The sequence below is a fragment of the Python bivittatus genome, unplaced genomic scaffold, assembly GCF_059951505.1.
Source record: "Python bivittatus isolate LINGU-HERP-01145 unplaced genomic scaffold, Pbiv_v1 ctg000590_np1212, whole genome shotgun sequence".
Classification (NCBI taxonomy): domain Eukaryota; kingdom Metazoa; phylum Chordata; class Lepidosauria; order Squamata; family Pythonidae; genus Python; species Python bivittatus.
Genome location: NW_028277086.1, coordinates 16833943 through 16854379, shown reverse-complemented (window position 1 = coordinate 16854379; position 20437 = coordinate 16833943). Strand labels below are relative to the sequence as shown.

General features: G+C 35.5%; 1 protein-coding gene across 2 annotated transcripts in view; it reads right to left on the bottom strand.

Annotated features, from left to right (window-relative positions):
- CSMD3 (CUB and Sushi multiple domains 3) overlaps positions 1-20437 on the bottom strand; it is a 623909-nt gene that overhangs the window by 108675 nt on the left and 494797 nt on the right. For both annotated transcript variants that reach the window (XM_088149036.1, XM_088149037.1), the window contains 7 exons: positions 17687-17896; positions 15403-15591; positions 14133-14310; positions 10573-10718; positions 8856-8936; positions 4847-4960; positions 166-354 (listed from right to left, as the gene is read on the bottom strand). In XM_088149036.1, the coding sequence (XP_088005162.1) occupies positions 166-354; positions 4847-4960; positions 8856-8936; positions 10573-10718; positions 14133-14310; positions 15403-15591; positions 17687-17896 (1107 nt within the window). The remainder of the gene's footprint in view (positions 1-165; positions 355-4846; positions 4961-8855; positions 8937-10572; positions 10719-14132; positions 14311-15402; positions 15592-17686; positions 17897-20437) is intronic.

Here is a 20437-nt window from a genome sequence, read left to right as displayed (position 1 = left end):
TTTAAATAATGCAATCAGTATATTGTAGCCATCTGTTCATAATATTAGTGAAAATTTTCATTAATTGGATGCAAAAATCACACTGTATTATTTCTGAAATGAGACAATGTAATATTACTTGATAAATAAATATTATGCATTCAATGTTGAATATCCTCTAGTTACCATCAAACACCTCAAGTATATCAAATTCTTTTTCTGTCTGGAAGAATTCAAAGTAAAGGCTGATATTGTAACCCTTTTCCACTGTAATGGTCCAAGCACACATTTGAAGGTTTGGATAGCTATCCGGATAGCCTGGGCTCAGTATCACTCCAGTTGAATCAAGGCGCAATTCATTTGCAGGGCATAATACTACAAAAAGAGAAAATGTGTTGTAAATAATTAAGGAACTGAAAAGATATTGAAAACATTCTCATTTTGGGACATTTTCAGCTTGGACATCAAACATTTCATCCCAAATATATCAAAACATGGATAAATCTCTGGAAAGGGGACAGAAGAAATGTATTCACATTGTTGTGTTTGATTTTGTGTATATTTGAGATATTCTTTTCTGAGAGGATGCCTCTTTATCCTAGTGTAACTTATTATGCATCAAATAAAGAAAGAGAAGCTAAACTCTTCCATATAGTTGTTGCTTCAGATAGGACAGGGATGCAGAAAGTATTGACTGTCAATATCCCTTTTGTGGCTTGTAAATCTACACTTTGGGGAATTTACCAGGCTTAAGGAACCATTTTACCCCTTAGAGTTCTTGTATTTCCCTCCCCTGCTAAAATGGTCCCTGGTCTCACACACTTTTTGAATGTGACCCTTGATACATTGTGCACCTCTTGAACTGACATAAAGTTTGCATGATGAATATAAATTCCATCTCTCAATCTCTTAATGACTTGAAAAAGACAGGTTTTCAACATGGATAGGCAGGTTAACTGCATAAGCCATATGTATATAGATGATTCCTCCTTCTCCTCCTCCTTGTCTTCCAAGAAGGTGGCTATGTGGGGACACTAGGCTGAGAGTCTCATATGCTTATAAGACACATGTATATCTACTGGGGCTGTGCAGAGAGAGAGGTGCTTCAGAACTTTTAGAAGAGTACACGAATCATCTCTTGTTTAATCATTAAAGCTAGTGTGTGTTTTATCAGCCCCTAGTATCTCTCTACCTATAAATGTAATGGAAGCCTTAATTAATTAATTGATTTAGGTGCTCCCAACTCCAGACTGACTCTGGCCAGTTCACAGTATAAGAACCAGATTAAAAAATGTACAGTCTACATAGAAAAGAGTAAACAAGATGGCAAATCCCGGGACAGCCAGGTCTTTAAGGTCCCCTAGAACACCACCAGGGTGGGAGCCACTCGGATCTCATGGGAAAGCTCAATGGAGAGGGCAGGCGCCACAACCCTTCATAAAGTCCCATACATTCAGTAGAATTTCCTTCCAGCCAAGCAAGTTGATCATTGATTAAGTGAGTGATTTGCCTGCTCTTTTTGTCTCTCTTCTTAGCATATGCTTAGTATGCTTTGTGTCAGAAAATAAATGGAGCTATTTCCAAGTCTGCCCAACAGACTTTTATTTTCTGTCTCTGGTATTGTTTTCTTTTCTCATTTTTAGACATGCCGGCATAATTTGAAGGGGAAAAGAGCAGGATTCATTGCCCCAGAAGTTATGTGTTGCTCTTTGTGAAATGATGTGCTATTCAAATACTTCAGTGACATATCTTAACTTTTTTTGTTGTTGTTATCCTTTGGGAATATAATAATTAACACCTGCTAAATAAATGGATTATAAACAATTGTTATAAGATGGGTACTTTAAAAAAGAAGTTCAGAGAAGGTGCAGACTTTGTAAAATAAGTAACCATTGAATAGCAAAGCCATTCACAACTAAATGGGACTTTTTAAAGAAGTAAACATTTGACAAATAGAGCCATATTTTCCTTTGGGGCTTAATTGAATGTTTGTCCCAACGCAGATAGAATAACACGTTTTTCTACCATCCCTAATATGATAACTGAAGAAAAACACCATATCAGCTCTAGACTGAAAGTCTATTGTCTTAACGCCACATGTTTGGTGAAATATGCAGCTGAAATTAAATAGTACTTCACTCTCTGATTTTTTTTTTTCCGTGTTGCACTTAGTTTCTATCCACTATAATGCTTCAGCTCTGCAATAGAGAAAGGTGAGGACGGCAGCAGCTTCCAGGTTGAGGGTGGGGGTAAAGGTAAAAAACGTCAAGTTGGTGGTCATGGTTGCATCACTGAAGCCCCCTTCCTTTATACATGTTTGTGATGTTGGTGCACATATCAAAGGACAAAGCTTTGACCATATGGTTGTGACCAATCTGGTGGTAAAAGTTTTGCCCCCATATAAGCCACATTCACTATCTAACCTATGAGACACTGCCACCCATCCCTCCCCATACATATGAACTGCTTAAAGTGCCCTTTCAAGAAAACATTCACAGCAAGCTGAATTGGCCCTGAGTGGTGACAGGGAGAAGACTCAATCAGAACTACCTGTGGTCCAGTAAACCAAATTGTCTCTATTCATTGACCATATGTCAAAGATAGAATGGCTAGCGTGCTGACCTAGTACGAGGGTATAAGTAACAATAAGGTCACATGGATGGGTTAATCTAAAACATTCCAACATCAGACTGTAATTTTCACTGTGTCTGCCTTTTTCTTTTGTCTTCTGTTTGCAATGTGGTAGGCCAAAGATATATAAACTCTGCTTCTGCTTTTAATCAGGGCTGTTCAGCTTTGCTGGGAGCCCAGGAGATACTGTTTATTGATTGCATGCTAATAAAATGATGTTTTCTCTTCGAAGTGATCTGGCTGCTTTTGGCGAGCCACGTTTTGGCCACAACACCATCTTCTTCACTTTTTTTAACCTCTCTACATATACCTCTGGGCAGAAGACTAAAATGAGAACAAAGTAGTATCTATTCTTTTATTAGGTAGAAAATAGGAATTGAGAAACTGATTATGACTTATCTTTAATTGAGTTGTAGGGGTGTGTCCTTAGCAATGTGTTTGAAAGGTCAATATTTCTAATAAAAGGAGTAGTAATTTCCAAGTTTCAGCAGTTTCAATTAAAGGTATGAAGAATGATGAATACCTATGAGTTCAAGAACCCTACATATTCAGTGACAATAAATTAAGTGCATTCTAACTTATTTTCGTTTAATAATGTAATTTTCTATGCAACTTTTGTATGTAATAAAATGCATTTAATAAAAAGATATTAGAAGATTTATGCTTAGAAAACTTCTGATCTACTCATAGTTATCTTATTTCTGACCCTAATCCTTATATTGGGTTCTGATTTGAGTTAACTCAAATTGTTTTTCTGAAAAATAATAATGGATTCAGCAAATGGAAACCTCCAATCTCCTTGCTTTTCCACTCAAGTATGGTATGGTATAGTGTATGTTATAGGATGGTACAAGATTGTAGAACATGAATAGTTGCTTTCCCCTGATGGACTATTTACTGTATTCATTTATTTACTTATTTATTTATTTAACTGATGCACTACTTTTCCTTTTTTAAGGAAAAATACAAATCCTCTTGGGAAGTTTTGGAAACCTGTTGCTAATCCCCCCCGCCCAAAGGCTGGTTATTGACAGACTCTGCTTTGATTGAGATAGATCAAGAGGCATCTGATATAAACAAGTTATTAAATGTACGGATTATCAAATGAACATAATTCCATGGAATGCACTGGAAAGAAAAGAAGGCTATATTATTTGTAACATAAAAAGATAAAGGAGAAACTTTAAAATTTCAATAAAATATTATTAAAAAAAAAAAAGATAAAGGAGAGCTAGTGCCAACCTAGAACATTTTGATTTGAATTTTATTTGCTGTCAGTGGGCTTAGCTGTGCTATTTTTCCTTAGACATAGCTCCTCCATTTCAAATACATGGATATTCATTTTTTACTATTTGTTAGACTTATATCCAGCCTTTCTTTCTTGAGGTCAAGATGGTTACTCCCTCCTCCAATTTCCCCCCACTGCAACTATGAGAAATAAGTTTGGCTGAAAAATAATGACTGCCCCAAAGTCATTCAGTGAGCTTTCATGTCTATGTGTGAGCTTGAATGTGGGTCTTCCCAGTCCTGGTCCAACATCTTAGCCACATGGTTGCTCAGTTGTTTAGTCACTTCTGACTCTTCATGTTTCAATGGACAGCTATTCACCAGGATTAGCTGTCAACAACTTTGAATTCTTGTAAATTCGTGCTTTGACGTCAGTAATTATAGCTGGCCATCTTGTCTTTTGTCAGCCATCTTTTTGATTGCCTTTAAATTTTCCAAACGACTTCTCAAAAGTGTCTTGGTTCTATAGTATATGTCCAAAATATTTAAGCTTTATCTTTATTATGAGTGCTCCAGTGAACAAATTGATTTTACTTGTCTACTATTTAATGATTTACTCTTTTCGCTGTTCAACAATTCTCTTCAACAGCACAGTTTTAAGGCACCAGTTTTTCATCATTCATCCTTTCTGATGGCCCAACTTTAATGGCCATATATTATAAGACCATGACTGCTGTACAACTCTTGTTGTCTTACCCATAGCATAGTGTATTTGTAAAGGAAATAAGAAGATAATGCACATAAACACTTTTTGAATAAATGCTTTCAGAAATGGTTCACATTTGCCCTCTGGATGTTCCTCAACTCCAAATCAAACCCAGTCAGTATCAGCATTTTATATATATATCCCTCCACTGGTGTGTATCAATGCTAAGTAAATATTACAAACAAGCATATCAAAGCAAGCAAATACATACTAAAAAGAAGTTTTTAAAAAAGAATTTAAAACCTTGGCAAGCAGGTGGTGTGCCATCCATCTGCAATCTCTCTCCTAGTCGACATGTCAGAATCTCATTACCAACTAATGTAAAACCTGGTAGACATTGGTACCTTATTATGTCCCCTGTGTGATAAAAAGGAGGCAAAGAGAAAAGATTATAGTTAAACAACAATTAATGGGAACTTTCAGCGTTCACAATAGCATTGATTAACGAAGCACGTTTCCCACCATATATAATGTTCAAATGGCCACTAGCACAAATAGCTTTCATTAGACAGAGGAAATGATGTGGCAAATAAGCCACCTCATTTATCATTTCATGCCAGCTGTGCTATTAGTGGACTCACACGTTTGTATGCTTGTGACTATGTGGAGTTGAAAAGCTTTACATTTTGTTGCAGTTATGTCAGTAATTAAAAGGGAGCAACTAGTTCTCTTATTTCTACTACTAGTTTCAGAAATTATATATCTATATCTATAATGGCCATCAAGTCGGTGTCAGCTCTTAGCGACCACATATATAGATTTTCTCCATGAAAAGTCAGGCCCCGCAGACAATTGATTACATCAATTACATTAAATATTACTCATTTTTTTCTAAACACTTCCATACTCATGACCTTTGAACATTTCTAAGTACAGTAACCTTCTCTGGAAGATAGAGAGAGAGAGAAAGAGAGAGAGACAGACAGACAGACAGGCAGACAGACAGGCCGCCCCTATGGGGCCTGACTTTTGATACACTCTATATCTGTTAGTAAATGCCTTGTTATAATTAAAACTGAAGGAACTGAATACATGAATTGTCCTATAGATGTTACCATTAATTACTATGCATTAATTGATAGGGCAGCACAATGCATTAGAAAGAGCACATACAGCAAAACATTGCTTGAGTGAAACATCTTTTTTTAAAGTATTTAAGCAGCACATCCTCTGGAAATTTTGCACATCTATGAAGGCTCTGCACAACTGTCTGCACATATTTGTTTGAATAGCAGCTTTGCTTCATTGCTCTGAACAGAAAAGTTCTCTGTGCATATGAAAGCATGCACAGAGAATCAAGGAAAACCTTTTTTCAAGATTTCATTCAAGCAGTTAAATGTTCCAGAGGACATGGCTGCTTTCATGCTTCTAGGGAGACTGTTTCACACAAGGTTTAAGAAACACCCAATCTGAATTCCTTGTAGAACCTTGGTACTTGGCAGTATTTAGCAATATTCTATTTTCCACAATCTGAATATTTCTCTGTGAATTCTACTTTATCTCCAGCACCTTTAGAAAGAACACAATCTGAAACAACAATACACATATGCAGCAGGATCGTTTTATGAAATCTTTACAGCAGGTGAGCTTCTGATTGAACAAGCAAACTGATTTTAAAATGAAAATGGTCTTGAGCATTTAGCCAGGTAATGGACTTCAAATTGCCTCTGGCTGAACGTGCATGTCTCCTCCATCTGCACATATTGCTGTCTAGGATCATAGCCAAGCCCTGTTGGCCAGATGAAGAGTGCCACAGAGTGCAAAAGGGTTTACAACTGCAGTCAACTGAAGTATCTCAGTGGGACCATACAGCTATAAAGTACTGCTATGGCAGAAATAGGAAAGGCTACTTTGGATACACCTGGGGTATATGGGGATTTCAGAATAGGATGTTTGGTTGGACTTTTGTTAATGATAAAATCAGACTTGAAAAACTGAAATTACTTCAAAGTGTATAAACAATTTTAAAGTAGAAAATGTTTTTTCCATAAGCCAATTTAAGAACTAAGCTCTGTTAATTTTGGGAAAGAAAAAGATGAATGAATCAATCAGTCAATCAGTCTTAACATTTTGAATATCTATGTGGTTGATCTCCCCCAAGTTCTGCTGTGCTGCCTTATTGTGACCGGGGAGTGGGGAGGGAAGATGTTCCTGGGAGGGATGAGTGAAGAACATTGGGAGAGTACACCAAGAGTATATATTCCCAACAGAGTCATCCTATATTGGGCAGCAGTGATACAGGAATATGCTGGAGGCAGATGATCAATTTACTAACAACAGCAAAAGCATCAATTCATACTGCATGGAAGAAGGCAATGGTAAATCAGTCCTGGATTTTTATCGAGAAAACCACATGGATAAGAAATATAAAATGATGGACTTTGAAGAAGTAGGATAGGAAGAATATTGACACTTTTGAACTCTGGTGTTGGTGAAGACTCCTGAGAATACTGTGGACAGCCAAGAAAACAAACCAATGGATCATCAAACAAATCGACCCAGAGTTCTCACTTGAGACACAAATAAAAGGCTCAAATTATCTTATTTCAGAAACATTATGCAAAGGCCCAGCTCTCTGGAGAAGGCTCTAATACTGGGAAAGGTGGAAGGAAAGAGAAGAAGAGAATGACCAGCAGCAAGGTGGATGGACTTAGTTACAATGGTGATGGGTGCACCATTGGAATACCAAGTTAGGGATAGATTGTCATGGAAAAAATCTATGTGGTTGCTTGATGGCACATAATTAATCAAAATCAAACATGGCTGATTCTCTTTTTCCAGTCCCTCTAACCCAATCATTACTGTTTCTTCTTGTTCATTCTCCAAATATTGTGCACACTGATTTACTTATGGGCTCGTTTAAATATGTTTAGATGATTATTTCTTCCTTTCCCTATGTTTTGTCTCTTTTAAAATCATGACTTTTTTTCTACCAGTTAATCATTTTATTTTGTGCATGAGTACAGCCATTTTGACTCTAGCAACCAGACAAAAGAAAATTCAATTTGTATTAGTGTACAAAATTGGCATCTTATAACAAAGTATTACAGTGTGAGATACTTTTTTGATTTCCTCCATTTTAGCAGTTTTGGATGTGGGTGACGACTTGGAAAATGTCAGGCTCTTTTGTGGTTGCCTAAAATCCAGTGATTTAATTTTTTAAGCACAATTCTTACAGAGTCCTCTTATAGGAGGTTTTACTGAGATGAATGGCATGGGTTACAAAAAATCCAGCAACTGAACTATTGTCCATTTAGAATCAATATATTCTCTGTATATTAGGGCAGAGATACTCTGATTTTCTTTCTAACCGGCTTCCTATTAGCAAGGAGATGGATCTCTTCACTGATAATGATAAAGGTTGCAGCTAGTTGTTGTTTCCTTAATAGCCTCCTGAATTTTCTTGGCTTGGGGACCATCTCTTACAGACAACCATTTATCATGGGTATATGTTAAGAGTTTGGCTGTTCCATGATTTTATATGTAACTGCACAGAATCAGTGGAGCTACCTAGAGATATCCTAAAATAAATGTGAATACACACAGAGAGACACACTCATACAGACATACCCACAGATATTTAATATATATAATTTAAAAGATCAGATATCCAAAATCAGATTTTTCTGCTAGTCCTTTCTTTATCACTCAGCCGCCTCCTCCTTCCTCTTCATCCAGCCAGTCCATTCCACACTTATCTGGGGTTAAATTCTATTCTAGCCACTTAAGTTTATTCTGTGTCCCAATTTTGTCAAAATTGACAACCTTAACTTCCATGTAACTGAGTATCACTGACCATATGCAAGATGTCATCTTACATCTGTAGTTTTATTATATGTTATATATTTGCAGGTTTTGGAGATAACTCTGAATAAGCTGTTGTCTCCCACTTATGTATAGGTGTGACACATGCATTAGTGCAGACATATCAGGGAACTGATATAATTGTCAAGTTTTTCAATGTATTAAATTTCCTGAAGATGCTGTATTTAGGAGTGCTTACATCCCATGAAAATAAATCCAAGAAGATATAGAAAGGGTTTTTTTTAAAGATTGTAAAAATAACTTACTCATTATGACTTTACTAATAAATTTAGTTAAATAAAAATGAAGCCATGTTAATTATGGGAGATTCTACATTCCCCACTTAGATATATGGAAATGAACTTAAATATATGAGTATCCACATTCATGCTAAATATGTCACTTTTTGGAATTAAGTAGATGTTGTCTATGTAAATATTGACTTTACCTATTTCAAATTCCTCATCCTCAGTCAGAATTTCAGCATTTGGTATACCAGGTGGAGGCTGACAGACTCGAAGTTGATATGCTATGAAAGCAGCAGAAAACATTCTGGTTAATACACTGTTCCAGTTTACATTATAACAATAAGCACATTGGAATTGAAAAATAGATACAAGAAATTACAGGGAAATTAGCTTGCATCTAACACTGTTCACAAGTCTAGGACAAATTATTAGGTTCATGGATTTGTAGGGAACATGCACATGTATTTCATAACATGTATGACAAATACCTTTATTGATATTTGGTGACATATTTAACATTTATTGATAATGTTTAATTATCAATTATTAATTTAATTTAATTATAATTTATTGATAAATATATGCTAGATAATAGTACTGTTAATTAGATTCACAGCTTGTTAGTCTGAACAAAAATATCTGCCAAATATGTGCTTTTTAATGGCTATGTGAAACTTGGACCTCCATACTACATTAAATAGTATACCATCCATTATTATTAAAAAAACAACTACAGTATTTTATTTAAAAATACTACATTATATAGTTTGCAGTGAACAAAAGGTGGGATAAGATGTTCTTCAAAGAATTTTCCTTTCCCTGCTTCTTTCTGTTCTTGATCTATCCCTTAGAAACCAGTCTAGCTGTATATTATTATCTGTGGGTAATCTGCAGTTAGATTCACAGTCTAAGACTGGTAGAAATGTAATAATTCAAGTCTTAACCAAGGAGCTAAAAATTATTAAGTTAGTGTCTAAGAATATAGGCAGTTCCAAGCAGGGAGGTATTATTATTGGCCACACAGTCAGCCAGTTGTTTAGACTGGATTTGTTTACATTTGTTTAGATTTTTTTTTTTATCCTGCCTTCATTATTTTTATAAATAAGTCAAGGCAGTGAACATACCTAACACTCCTTCCTCTTCCTATTTTCCCCACAACAACAACCCTGTGAGGTGAGTTGGGCTGAGAGAGACTGACTGGTCCAAGTCATACAGCTGGCTTGGCATTTTGATCCACCTATCAAGTCCTTCCAAAGGACCTGGGATAGGCAGATATTGTTGTCTGATGGCACTAAAAGTATCATCACAGGATATAAGCTGTTCCAAGTAAAGCTGCCTTTTGCAATTGACTGATGGTGATTCTGTCAATGCCGATGGGCTTCAAGTGGCCCTCCAGATGTTTGGGATTGCCCCCAAGGTGCCTATTACTATTGGTACTATCTTTGCTTTCTTTTGCCACAGTCATTCTATTTCAGTTGGCAGATCTTTGTATTTTGTGATTTTCTCCAGTTCTTTCTCTTCTATTCTGTTGTCTCCAGGTACTGCAATGTCCACTATACAGAACTTTTTGTTATCATCACCATCACCATCACCATCATTTCCTGAGTACAAATTTTGCTCTGCTCTGTTATTAGGTTCTCATTACACCTCTTGCTATTCTTCTTATAAATCCTCATGTTTATTGTCATGCAATAATAGCTACCAATACTTTTTAATGTGCCATATTATTTAAACAACTCATCTAGTCCTCACACATTTCAATTTGTTTGTGAGAGTTAGAAAGCATGCCAATGTAGTGATCAAGCAGAAATTGTTTACCAATACAACTAGGAATATGTCCTTTGTGTTTATTATTATTATTTTTAAAAAATGAAGGTGAATACACACACACACATCCTTTAGATGTGTAGCACTAACCATGGTAACTAAGGACAAAGAAGCCGCTTGTTGTAAAATCACTGTGGAACTTTATTAAAATCTGATTTGAAGTGCTGTAGACAGATTCCAAAGCAGTGTTGCCACTGAACTGACCAATCTGAGGTGAATTTTGCTCAGGCCCATCCCTAAAAAGGAAGGAAGGAAGGAAGGAAGGAAGGAAGGAAGGAAGGAAGGAAGGAAGGAAGGAAGGAAGGAAGGAAGGAAGGAAGGAAGGAAGGAAGGAAGGAAGGAAGGAAGGAAGGAAGGAAAACCAATTCCACAGTTAAATATATTTCTTACCAGCTGCTTTAAGTAAGAATTCAAGGTGCATCAGCAGTGAAATGAAAGCAAGAAAGAGTGAGAAAACAAGCATTTCTACCAACTAATCCACAAGGGATTAAATTCATAGACAGCATCTGTTCTCCATTACATTACTTTTCTTTTTCTTACAATGGAACTTGAGTTGAATAACTATAACAAAATGTACAGATGTACATCAACAGATGTGCAGAAGCAGTTCCTGGAAAACACGACGAGCTTGTATGCAGTCCAGATAAATAAAATAAGTAAAGCATCATAAAAGGCAAACAGCATAGACCAAAACCACCCTCTCTTGCATTTTTTAAATAGCTAAAATAAAGTTCCAGTCATTATTTTTCTTCATACATTTTTTTCTGTTAACCTTGACATATTTGGTGGGACAATTACTTTCTCATTTTGCTCTGGCTACTCTGTCTTGAAGTCTGTAAGATGGGAAATGTGATACTTTCCCCCTTGTTGTTTCAAAGATGGCATTTATAGTAATTTGAACTTTTCATATCATTTTCCATTATGTGATGTGATACATGACATAATCTGCATATAGCACATTCTAGAATTCATGAGTTTCTGTCCAATATATTTTACAGATGTTTAATATTCTGAAAACAATGCTTATAGAGCTGTCAGACTCTTCCTTTCACATGAAGGTACAATGCACGGTAGTACAAATGCTAACTTTAGGTCACAGCCATATACCTTGTAGTTATATTCAAAAATAACATTATAATCCTGTTATAATTATGAGTCTAAGATGATCTAGCAGATTTTTTATCAATTCAGTGCTGGATATAAGTCTATCCATTTATCCTTGAAATGTTCTTCTCCTTTGCTGAATGTATTTCCTTAAAAATAAAATAAAGGAGGACAAAGATTTTCACCAAATCCTACTTATTTGTTATAGAAAGAAACAAATGGATGCAGCTATTCTATTCTACTCTAGTCTTTTTAAATGTACTTTTGAAAATATGAAAACGAACGTTATTTTGATTTAAATACTGCTGGAACAATTGATTCCAAACAAGACATTTACAGAAAATAAAATGTGTTGGATGGATTCACTAGTACATAAGAGAACTATCTTATCTAGTCTAATATCTTATTTTCCCAGTGACTAACAAAATAACTCTGGGAAACCTCAAAAGAAGCATGTCAAAGAGGTCTACCATTAATTTAGCCATCTTTTCAAATCTGTCTGAACCAATGGCAAACTAGACATGTTTTACTAAATTCCAGAAATTGATTATGCCTTTAGTTTAAATATTGTTTAAATAAATCTCTTTTACTTTCTGTAACATTGACATGTTTACAGGCACAAGTCTGTTCTATGTTTGTTCCATAAACGTTTTAGTAGATATTTTGTAAATACTTCTTTACAATTTAGCATTTATATTTTGTATGCATTTTAATCAGAAAACTGCACTGCAAAATCTCCACATTAAATAATTGAATTTCAATTGTTTAGGAGGTTGCACCTCTGTTGGTTCATATTGAAAGGCAAACAAAAGCTTTATCATTTAATTTATGAGAAAAATAATAGCTTTTCTCTATCCCTTTTATTCCAGTAGTAATGTATGGCTGTGAGAGCTGGACCATAAAGAAGGCTGAGCGCCGAAGAATTGATGCCTTTGAACTGTGGTGCTGGAGAAGACTCTTGAGAGTCCCCTGGACTGCTAGGAGGTCAAACCAGTCAATCTTAAAGGAAATCAACCCTGACTGCTCATTGGAAGGATTGATAATGAAGCTCAAGCTCAGATACTTTGGTCACCTAATGCGAAGAGAGGACTCTTTGGAAAAGACCCTGATGCTGGGAAAGATTGAAGGCAAAAGGAGAAGAGGATGGCAGAGGATGAGATGGTTAGATAGCATCACTGAAGCAATGAGCATGAAACTGAGCAAACTCAGGGAGGCAGTGAAGGACAGGAAGGCCTGGCGCAATATGGTTCATGGGGTCACGAAGAGTCGGACACGACTTAACGACTAAACAACAAAAATCCCTTTTATACCTTACTCATGCATACTTTTATAAATCTTAATCACGTCCTCCCTTACAACCTTTTTTTTTCGTACTTTAAAAATGCCAGCTTTTTTTCTGATATTTTAATAGCCAAATCAATTAGGTTTTAGTTTTTTACAATGTTTTCAGCTCTGGAAACTTCCAGTTCAATATTTCAGTGACTAGTCCACAGAGTTTTATATACACTTAGCTCTGCCCAGTAGAGTTACGATATTCAGGAATGTGTTGTGCTGTTCCATCTGTTGTGCCTCAAATTCAGAATTGGATACTTATGCAAAAATAGGCCAAAGGTTTCCAAATAAGCTTTCTGGATATACCTTAATTATAAAAGTCTAAGCTACTGGACTTAAGGTTGAGTGAACTTCAATGAGGTTGATTATACATGCCTGATTATTGTGTGCATCAGTTCCACTGAATATCCTCCTTTTTTTTTTTTTAACCTCCTCTAAAGTCAGTTGAAAGTTTGTAATAATAAATCTATGGTGGCCTGTTAATATTCCAATTATTAAAAATCATTATTCTTAACTGAACAAATTCATATATATATATATATATATATATATATATATATATGTGTGTGTGTGTGTGTGTGTGTGTGTGTGTATGTACATATACACACACACACGCACACGCACACACACATACATACATACATAGCCATTGGGATAAAGTTTGGAGTATCTTTTATTTCATACATTTGAAATAAGAAAATGTTTGGCATATTATATTTTAAACATCTGCACACTGCAGAAAGAATTCCAATTTTTCAACATGTCAAATGTGTAAGAAATATATAAATAAATGTGAATTTAGATTGAGAAATAAATATTTGTTTCAACCTTACATGTGTTCTATCCCAAGTAAGTAGAACTATGTTCAGTAATCCTGTATTAATAGATTTGGTCCTTTGAACATAAACTTAAAGAATTCATCATCTACCTTATATAAACATGTGATTCCAGTAATATATTTTTCAGGGACACTGTTATCTACCATGTAGCAGATCTTAGTGTTCTTTAACTGCTATAGTGAACAATATTAATACTGAGTTTGTTGTTGACTAATTGGGACAATTTCTATACCACACGAGAATGGTAAAACAGTGCTTAAATCAATACATCTGAGCTGTTAAAACAGTTAAAACAGTAATTTGCATTTAGTAATTTTGCTTGTTCCTATGCATAATATATTGCAGAGTAAAGAGAATATGGTAATTTCTGCTTACCAAACTGTTATAAAATCATATATTGGTTCTGTCTGAAGAACAGTGAAATTGATATAAATTCCATTTCCTGGTGGTACTCTTACTAGCCAAAAGCAGTCTTGAAAATTTGGATATTCATCAGGGTATCCAGGTGAATATATTGTACCATTCATAGCAGTTATGTTTCCTCCACAAAGAGCTAAGGAAGGAAGTTAAGTGTAAGAATATCATAATGTTTATGAATACACACACACACACACACACAATCACATTTTTATTGCTTTAATATAAAAAGAAAGAACCAAACCAAACCACAAATGACCCTAAATACAGACAGAACTGACCTCCACCCCAGAACACATATTATGGATTAAAAAAAAATACAGTCTGATTTTTAAAACTACAACTGTACCTTGACTGCACAAAATAATATTAAATGTTCCATTACACTGAGAAATTTTCATCAGGAAGAACATCAGAAATTGTTCATCAAGGGGAAGTGAACATGTATCATCAATCAAAGATTGCAGTTCTAGAGCCACAAAGTCTTTTCAACTTCGAAGAACAATTTTTTTTATCTGCACCCCATGCTCAGTAAATCCATGTTTTACTTACAGTGATATATTTTGGTATATAATTCAAAAGTACATTCTTATTTTTAACCATTTTGATCTTTGTAATTCCATATTAACCAATATACTGTATATGCATTAAATCAAAATGTAGAAAGAAAAAGAAAAGAAAAGAAAAGAAAAGAAAAGAAAAGAAAAGAAAAGAAAAGAAAAGAAAAGAAAAGAAAAGAAAAGAATAAACCTTCTGCCATGACAGGAACTAGCAGCACATGCAACATAATGAAGTTACAATTCATAAAGCTGCTTCCGATGCCAACCTCAGTCTGACTAAAATTGCTACAGTATGTTTGCAGGGGGAATATTAATATTAAACCATGTAGCTGGCTTACAGCACATAACAAAATGTAACATGAATCTTTAATATTGGGCATGCCACAAGTCTAGTGCAGAACTAATGAATCCGATTTGTAATCAATCAGAGATCAGATCTTGAAATAGTTGCTGTTTCCCTGAAGCAATTTTCTTTTCATTTCTATGGATATCATTTTGTTTCTCAACAGTCAAACTACTATGTGGATCCCTGTCCTACTTTCAATCTCTTGATGATGCCGGTCTTTTGAAAGACTGAATTTGAATCAAATTATTTGAGCTTTTAGTAGACAATACTGTGAGAAAGAAAACAAAATGTAAGAACTAGTATGTATCTACTGAAAACATACCTTCACACCTTGGAAGAGGATGGTTCCAGTTACGACTGATCCCATGAAGGCAAGTAAGAGCTGAGTTTCCAATTAAAGTGTATCCAAGAAAACACTCGAATGAAACAGTTTGTCCTACAGTAAAGTCGGTCCCAATCACGAAGCCATTGCGAAAGGGACGTGGGTCAGGACAACTTTGCAACTGATAGGCTAAAAAAAAAAAAAAAAAGTCAGTATACCACAGACAAGAAAAGTCTTTCTTGAGAAATAATTAAATATTTGAAGCACTCCTCTCTCTCTGTGCTGTTGTTTCTAACACATCAACCTATGAATCATATAACCATATTGTATTCCTAATCCCAACTCTTCATACTTTTTTTTAACATTGGAGGGAAGTTGTGGAATTGAAGACATCTCACTTGTCCATCTTTTTCACTGCAGAGGATTGAACTGAATGTTTTTTTTTCTCAAAGTGAGATTAGATCAACCTCTAGCCACTGCAGTGACCATTCTATGCTACATAATACTATCTAAATGAATGTATTTGTTCCTCCTTTTTCAATCCCAGCAGCTGGAAACACCCGGCTGACCTTGTCACAGCTTGAAGTTATGAAGCGTTGGGCCTGGTCAATATTTAGCCAAGAGAACAGGACTACAGACAAGATGGGAAGCTGAAAAGTGTCAAGGGAAAGGTAATGGCAAATAATTTTGGCCTTGTTATAAAGAAAACTGCATGGTTGTCCATATAGCCAGTCTTAACTCCAAGGCTTTGCTATCCTCTTTTAATTTTCATTCAAATTTAATGAAGGTTTTGACATTTGTTCCCTTTGAATTTCTGGTTACACTCCATATTATTTTCTGAAACTGCTTCTAGTTCCAAAGTCATCTGCTACCTATGTATTACCTTTCATTAGCATCTGGTACAAACCACAAGGCTGAAAAAGTAAAGAAATGTATGTTGCAAGGTCATGACCCAGAGCTCAGGCTGACACTGCAATATTTCTATTTGGTTTTAAATGTGACGGTGGATATTTTAAATTGTTCTGTTTTTATTTTTTTAGCCTTTCGGAAGGCCATTAAGAGCTGGGATAGGATAGGATAGGATAGGATAGGATAGGATAGGATAGGATAGGATAGGATAGGATGGGATGGGATGGGATGGGATGGGATGGGATGGGATGGGATGGGATGGGATGGGATAAGAAAGAAAGAAAGAAAGAAAGAAAGAAAGAAAGAAAGAAAGAAAGAAAGAAAGAAAGAAAGAAAGAAAGAAAGAGAGAAAATGGAATGGAATGGAATGGAATGAAATGGAATGAGGATAATTGGAGCTTGCTGCGGGGCATCCCAAGGGGATGATTAAGGTGTAGGGTTTTTGTTTTATCATTTTACTGTTTTGTTGTTTTATGGTTGTTTCATAGTTATCATTCTGATTGTTACTGTGGGCCGCCCAGAACTGTTTAAGATGGCTAGCCATATAAATCTTTTAAATAAAATACATAAATACATAAATAAAATTCTATGTAAACTGCCAAAACTCATTTTAATTTCAGTGGGGTATAAATGTATTTAACAAATCATAATAAATAAATATACTTGTGGTTGTTTGCCCCCCTTGCCAGTCCCCCCCCCCCAACACCTATGCATTGTTTGAAAGAAGCTCTTTGGGCTTACATATTAATCATGAATTGAATTCAATGGCAGGTACAGCACATTTCAACTTATCTATGGGAAATATCCAGTTAATCTCACCTACTGAAATCATCTATTTTCATAGTGTCCAGGAGAACCCCCAACTTTTAAGAACAACACTCAGGAGAAAACAGGATGAATATTCCATAGAAACTGTTCTTTTGAATGGAGAGGTTTTTCCACTAGCTCAACCCTACCATTGAATAGTTTTGTGTCTTTCTGTGATTATATGCTCCCAAACTTAAACAGTGGATCTAATTACTATGAGAAATAATTAGTAAGTAACATTGTAGATCACTTCAAGCACAAATGAGACTGCAATCTGTTGATAATGCTATAATTTGGGATAATGGACTTAATGGTCTATTTTATTCCACTCTACTCTACTCTACTCTACGCTACTCTACTCTACTCTACTCTACTCTACTCTACTCTACTCTACTCTACATTTTATTCTGTGATTCCTCAAATAAAATCATTGTGAACCAAACTACAACAAACCATTCTTTATATTTCCACCAAAATAATAATAATAATAATAATAATAATAAAAAGTTGTTTTCAATAATGTGCTTTGCGTTATAACATTATACAATAGGTAAATGTAATCACACACCTTGATACACAATATGAAATCCTTGTTTGTTCTGAGAATAATCACTGTGAAAATATAAGCTGGTTTCATGTGTGGTACTGAAAAGGGAAGAAGGTAGCTGAGGACCACTGAGTCTACCAATGGCAGTGCTAACATCGGTTGATCCACTTCTAACTTCCAAATAATCATGGATTGTCTCTGTTGAAAAGTTCACAAATTGCAAGTGCACACCTGAAAATATTGTGTAAGAAATAAACAGGATAAAATCTAAACGTTGTATAGTGCTTCTATATTAATACTATAATTCAGGAAGATGCTGTACTATTAGACTAGACTACCAAAGAGATCCTCTGTTTTCAACATATGATACTTTATTCTCAAAAATGTCAAAGTCTCAGGAAACCAATATGATTTAAACTACAGGAGCTCTACAATAATCCAGTTAATTGCGGGGGGGGGGGGGGGAGGGAAATCACAATGTAACCACCACAGCAATTGTAGTTTATCAGGGAGCCAAGATTCATTGAAAAGACAGGATCTCTTCTTCACTGCAGTTGAAATGATATCGGAGATGTTTGTAGGCCAAGAAGCCCAAGGATTTTTCATCCTCACAGAAAGACAGTATTTGTGTTAGCATCTAGGATAAACTTCTTTTCTAAAAAAAATTAATTAATTAAGGAGTTTTATTTCTTTATTTAAAAACCTTTATACCCTCATTTTTCTTCTAGGAATGCACTGTGACAAACGCTACTATTATCACCACTACTATATTGCTTCCACTACTAACAACAATTTGACAATTAAAAACTGTAAACATGGATAGTTGCATACAAAACCTGCGCATGAAAAGGACATAAAAACAGTTAAAATAACTAATAAAAAGGGATTTTTTAAAAAAGAAAAACAAATTAAACTGCAAACCAAAGGCATTTCTAAAAAGGCAGCTTTCAGAACGTTAATCACAAGGAAGAGAAACGGGCTTACTTTGGGAATCAAGAATCTTGGTACAGCCCCCCAGAGACCTCTTCCTTAGATACAGAGATTATTAAGACATTCAAAAACACTTCTGAAGATGATTTTAATAGTCAGACAAATTTATACAGAAGAAGGTTGTCCAGATTTTGTTTCAAAATGTAAAGGTAATAACTAACATTTGGCAAGGAAACTTCTGTAAACACTTCAATATATCGCCTGTGATCAAACAATCAAACTATTGCATTCTATGTCACCTGTAGTGTTCAAACAATCATAATGGGAATTCCTGTGAAGAACACTTTGCATTAATCTGGACATGAGGTACCTAAATCATGTATAACCCTTTAGAGTTCTGAGTTCTTAAGAAATGGGCAGAATTAATCCAAATGAGGCTAAAACTCTTCTTCCTGATGTCAGGTCCTGGGCCCCGAAGCTCCAAGCCAGAGCCAAACTATTCCCACAAAATTACCCTATTAAATGTGTCTCACCCAAGAAGTTGTCAGAATTAGACAGCAAGACAGAGAAAAGAAGCATTGGCCCTGGTCTAAAGATTGTAAAATAAGACAATTTTTATGCAACTTTGAAATAGTATAAAAACAAAATAATGTTAAATCTTGTTTTCATTAGAAATATAATTCAAGTTCATTGAGTAGCTCCAGCAGATAGCAGCGTATGGATTTTAATAAATGTTTAGCTAAAGAACTTGTCAATTTAATTACTGAAAAATGGAGGATAATCCTACAATTATTCTTCTTCAATTCTTTTTGAAGCTATGTTATAGAGACTCCTTTCAATACTAGAAACAGACTCACCAATAGCTTCCCAAGTAAAATAAATTACAACTTTGATCAACAATGATGCCTCATATTTTAAATTATATACTTTTTCTGCTTCATTTTATGTACCATAGGAAACATCTAGGGCTGGTGCCCATGAATACATAGGATACTCAAGCTGTTATTTACTTTAAAAGAAAAAAAAATTACACAATTACTGCTCGCTTGAAAAATGTTATATTACATACCTTTTGGTCCTTGTTCACTTTATTGTAACTGAATCAGGCCCATGTAAGCCAAAGATTGCAAACTCAGTTGCCATAAGTGCCACATGAGAACTAATCCAACAGCCTGAAGACCTCATTACTGAAGCCCACACTCACCAACACAAAGAAATGAAAAGCCTCATGGCATGCCACCAAACATAAATATATCAAATTAAAACAAAACAGAACAGAACAAAAATCCTGTAATGTGAAACAGTGCCATAAGCAATGTTTCATTTTCTTGGAGCTTTGCACCTTCAGAAACACGCCATTCATCAAATGTATCTGATTTTGAAAGTTCACAACTTGTCCATACCCCTTGCCATGGCCACTACAACTGCTGCCTGCCATCAGCAGCAAGCCATAAACCCCAGATACCCACAGGCTCATCCAACCTAGGATGACACCCTCCCTTCTAAGATCCAAGTTATGTTCACGAGGCAGCAGAAGAAGAGCACCCTGCCTGCAGCTGAAATGGCACACCAAAGTAGGGTGAGGAACATACCTGCCCTAGTGCACCCAAACGGAGCACCAAGACATGCACTTCTCTCAGCCCCCCAGAAGATCCACATCACCCAGCTGAGATCAGCAATCCCCTGCCCCATCCTCAGCAGCTGCTTCCCTGCTGTACTCACAAGTTAGGCATCGTCCATGGACTATGAGTGTGGGGCCCTGATTTAGGTGTGAATCAACCTTTACTCCAGTTTGCATTCCAGTCTACTTAAATAGACCTCCTCTTTTTCAAGTCAAGTATT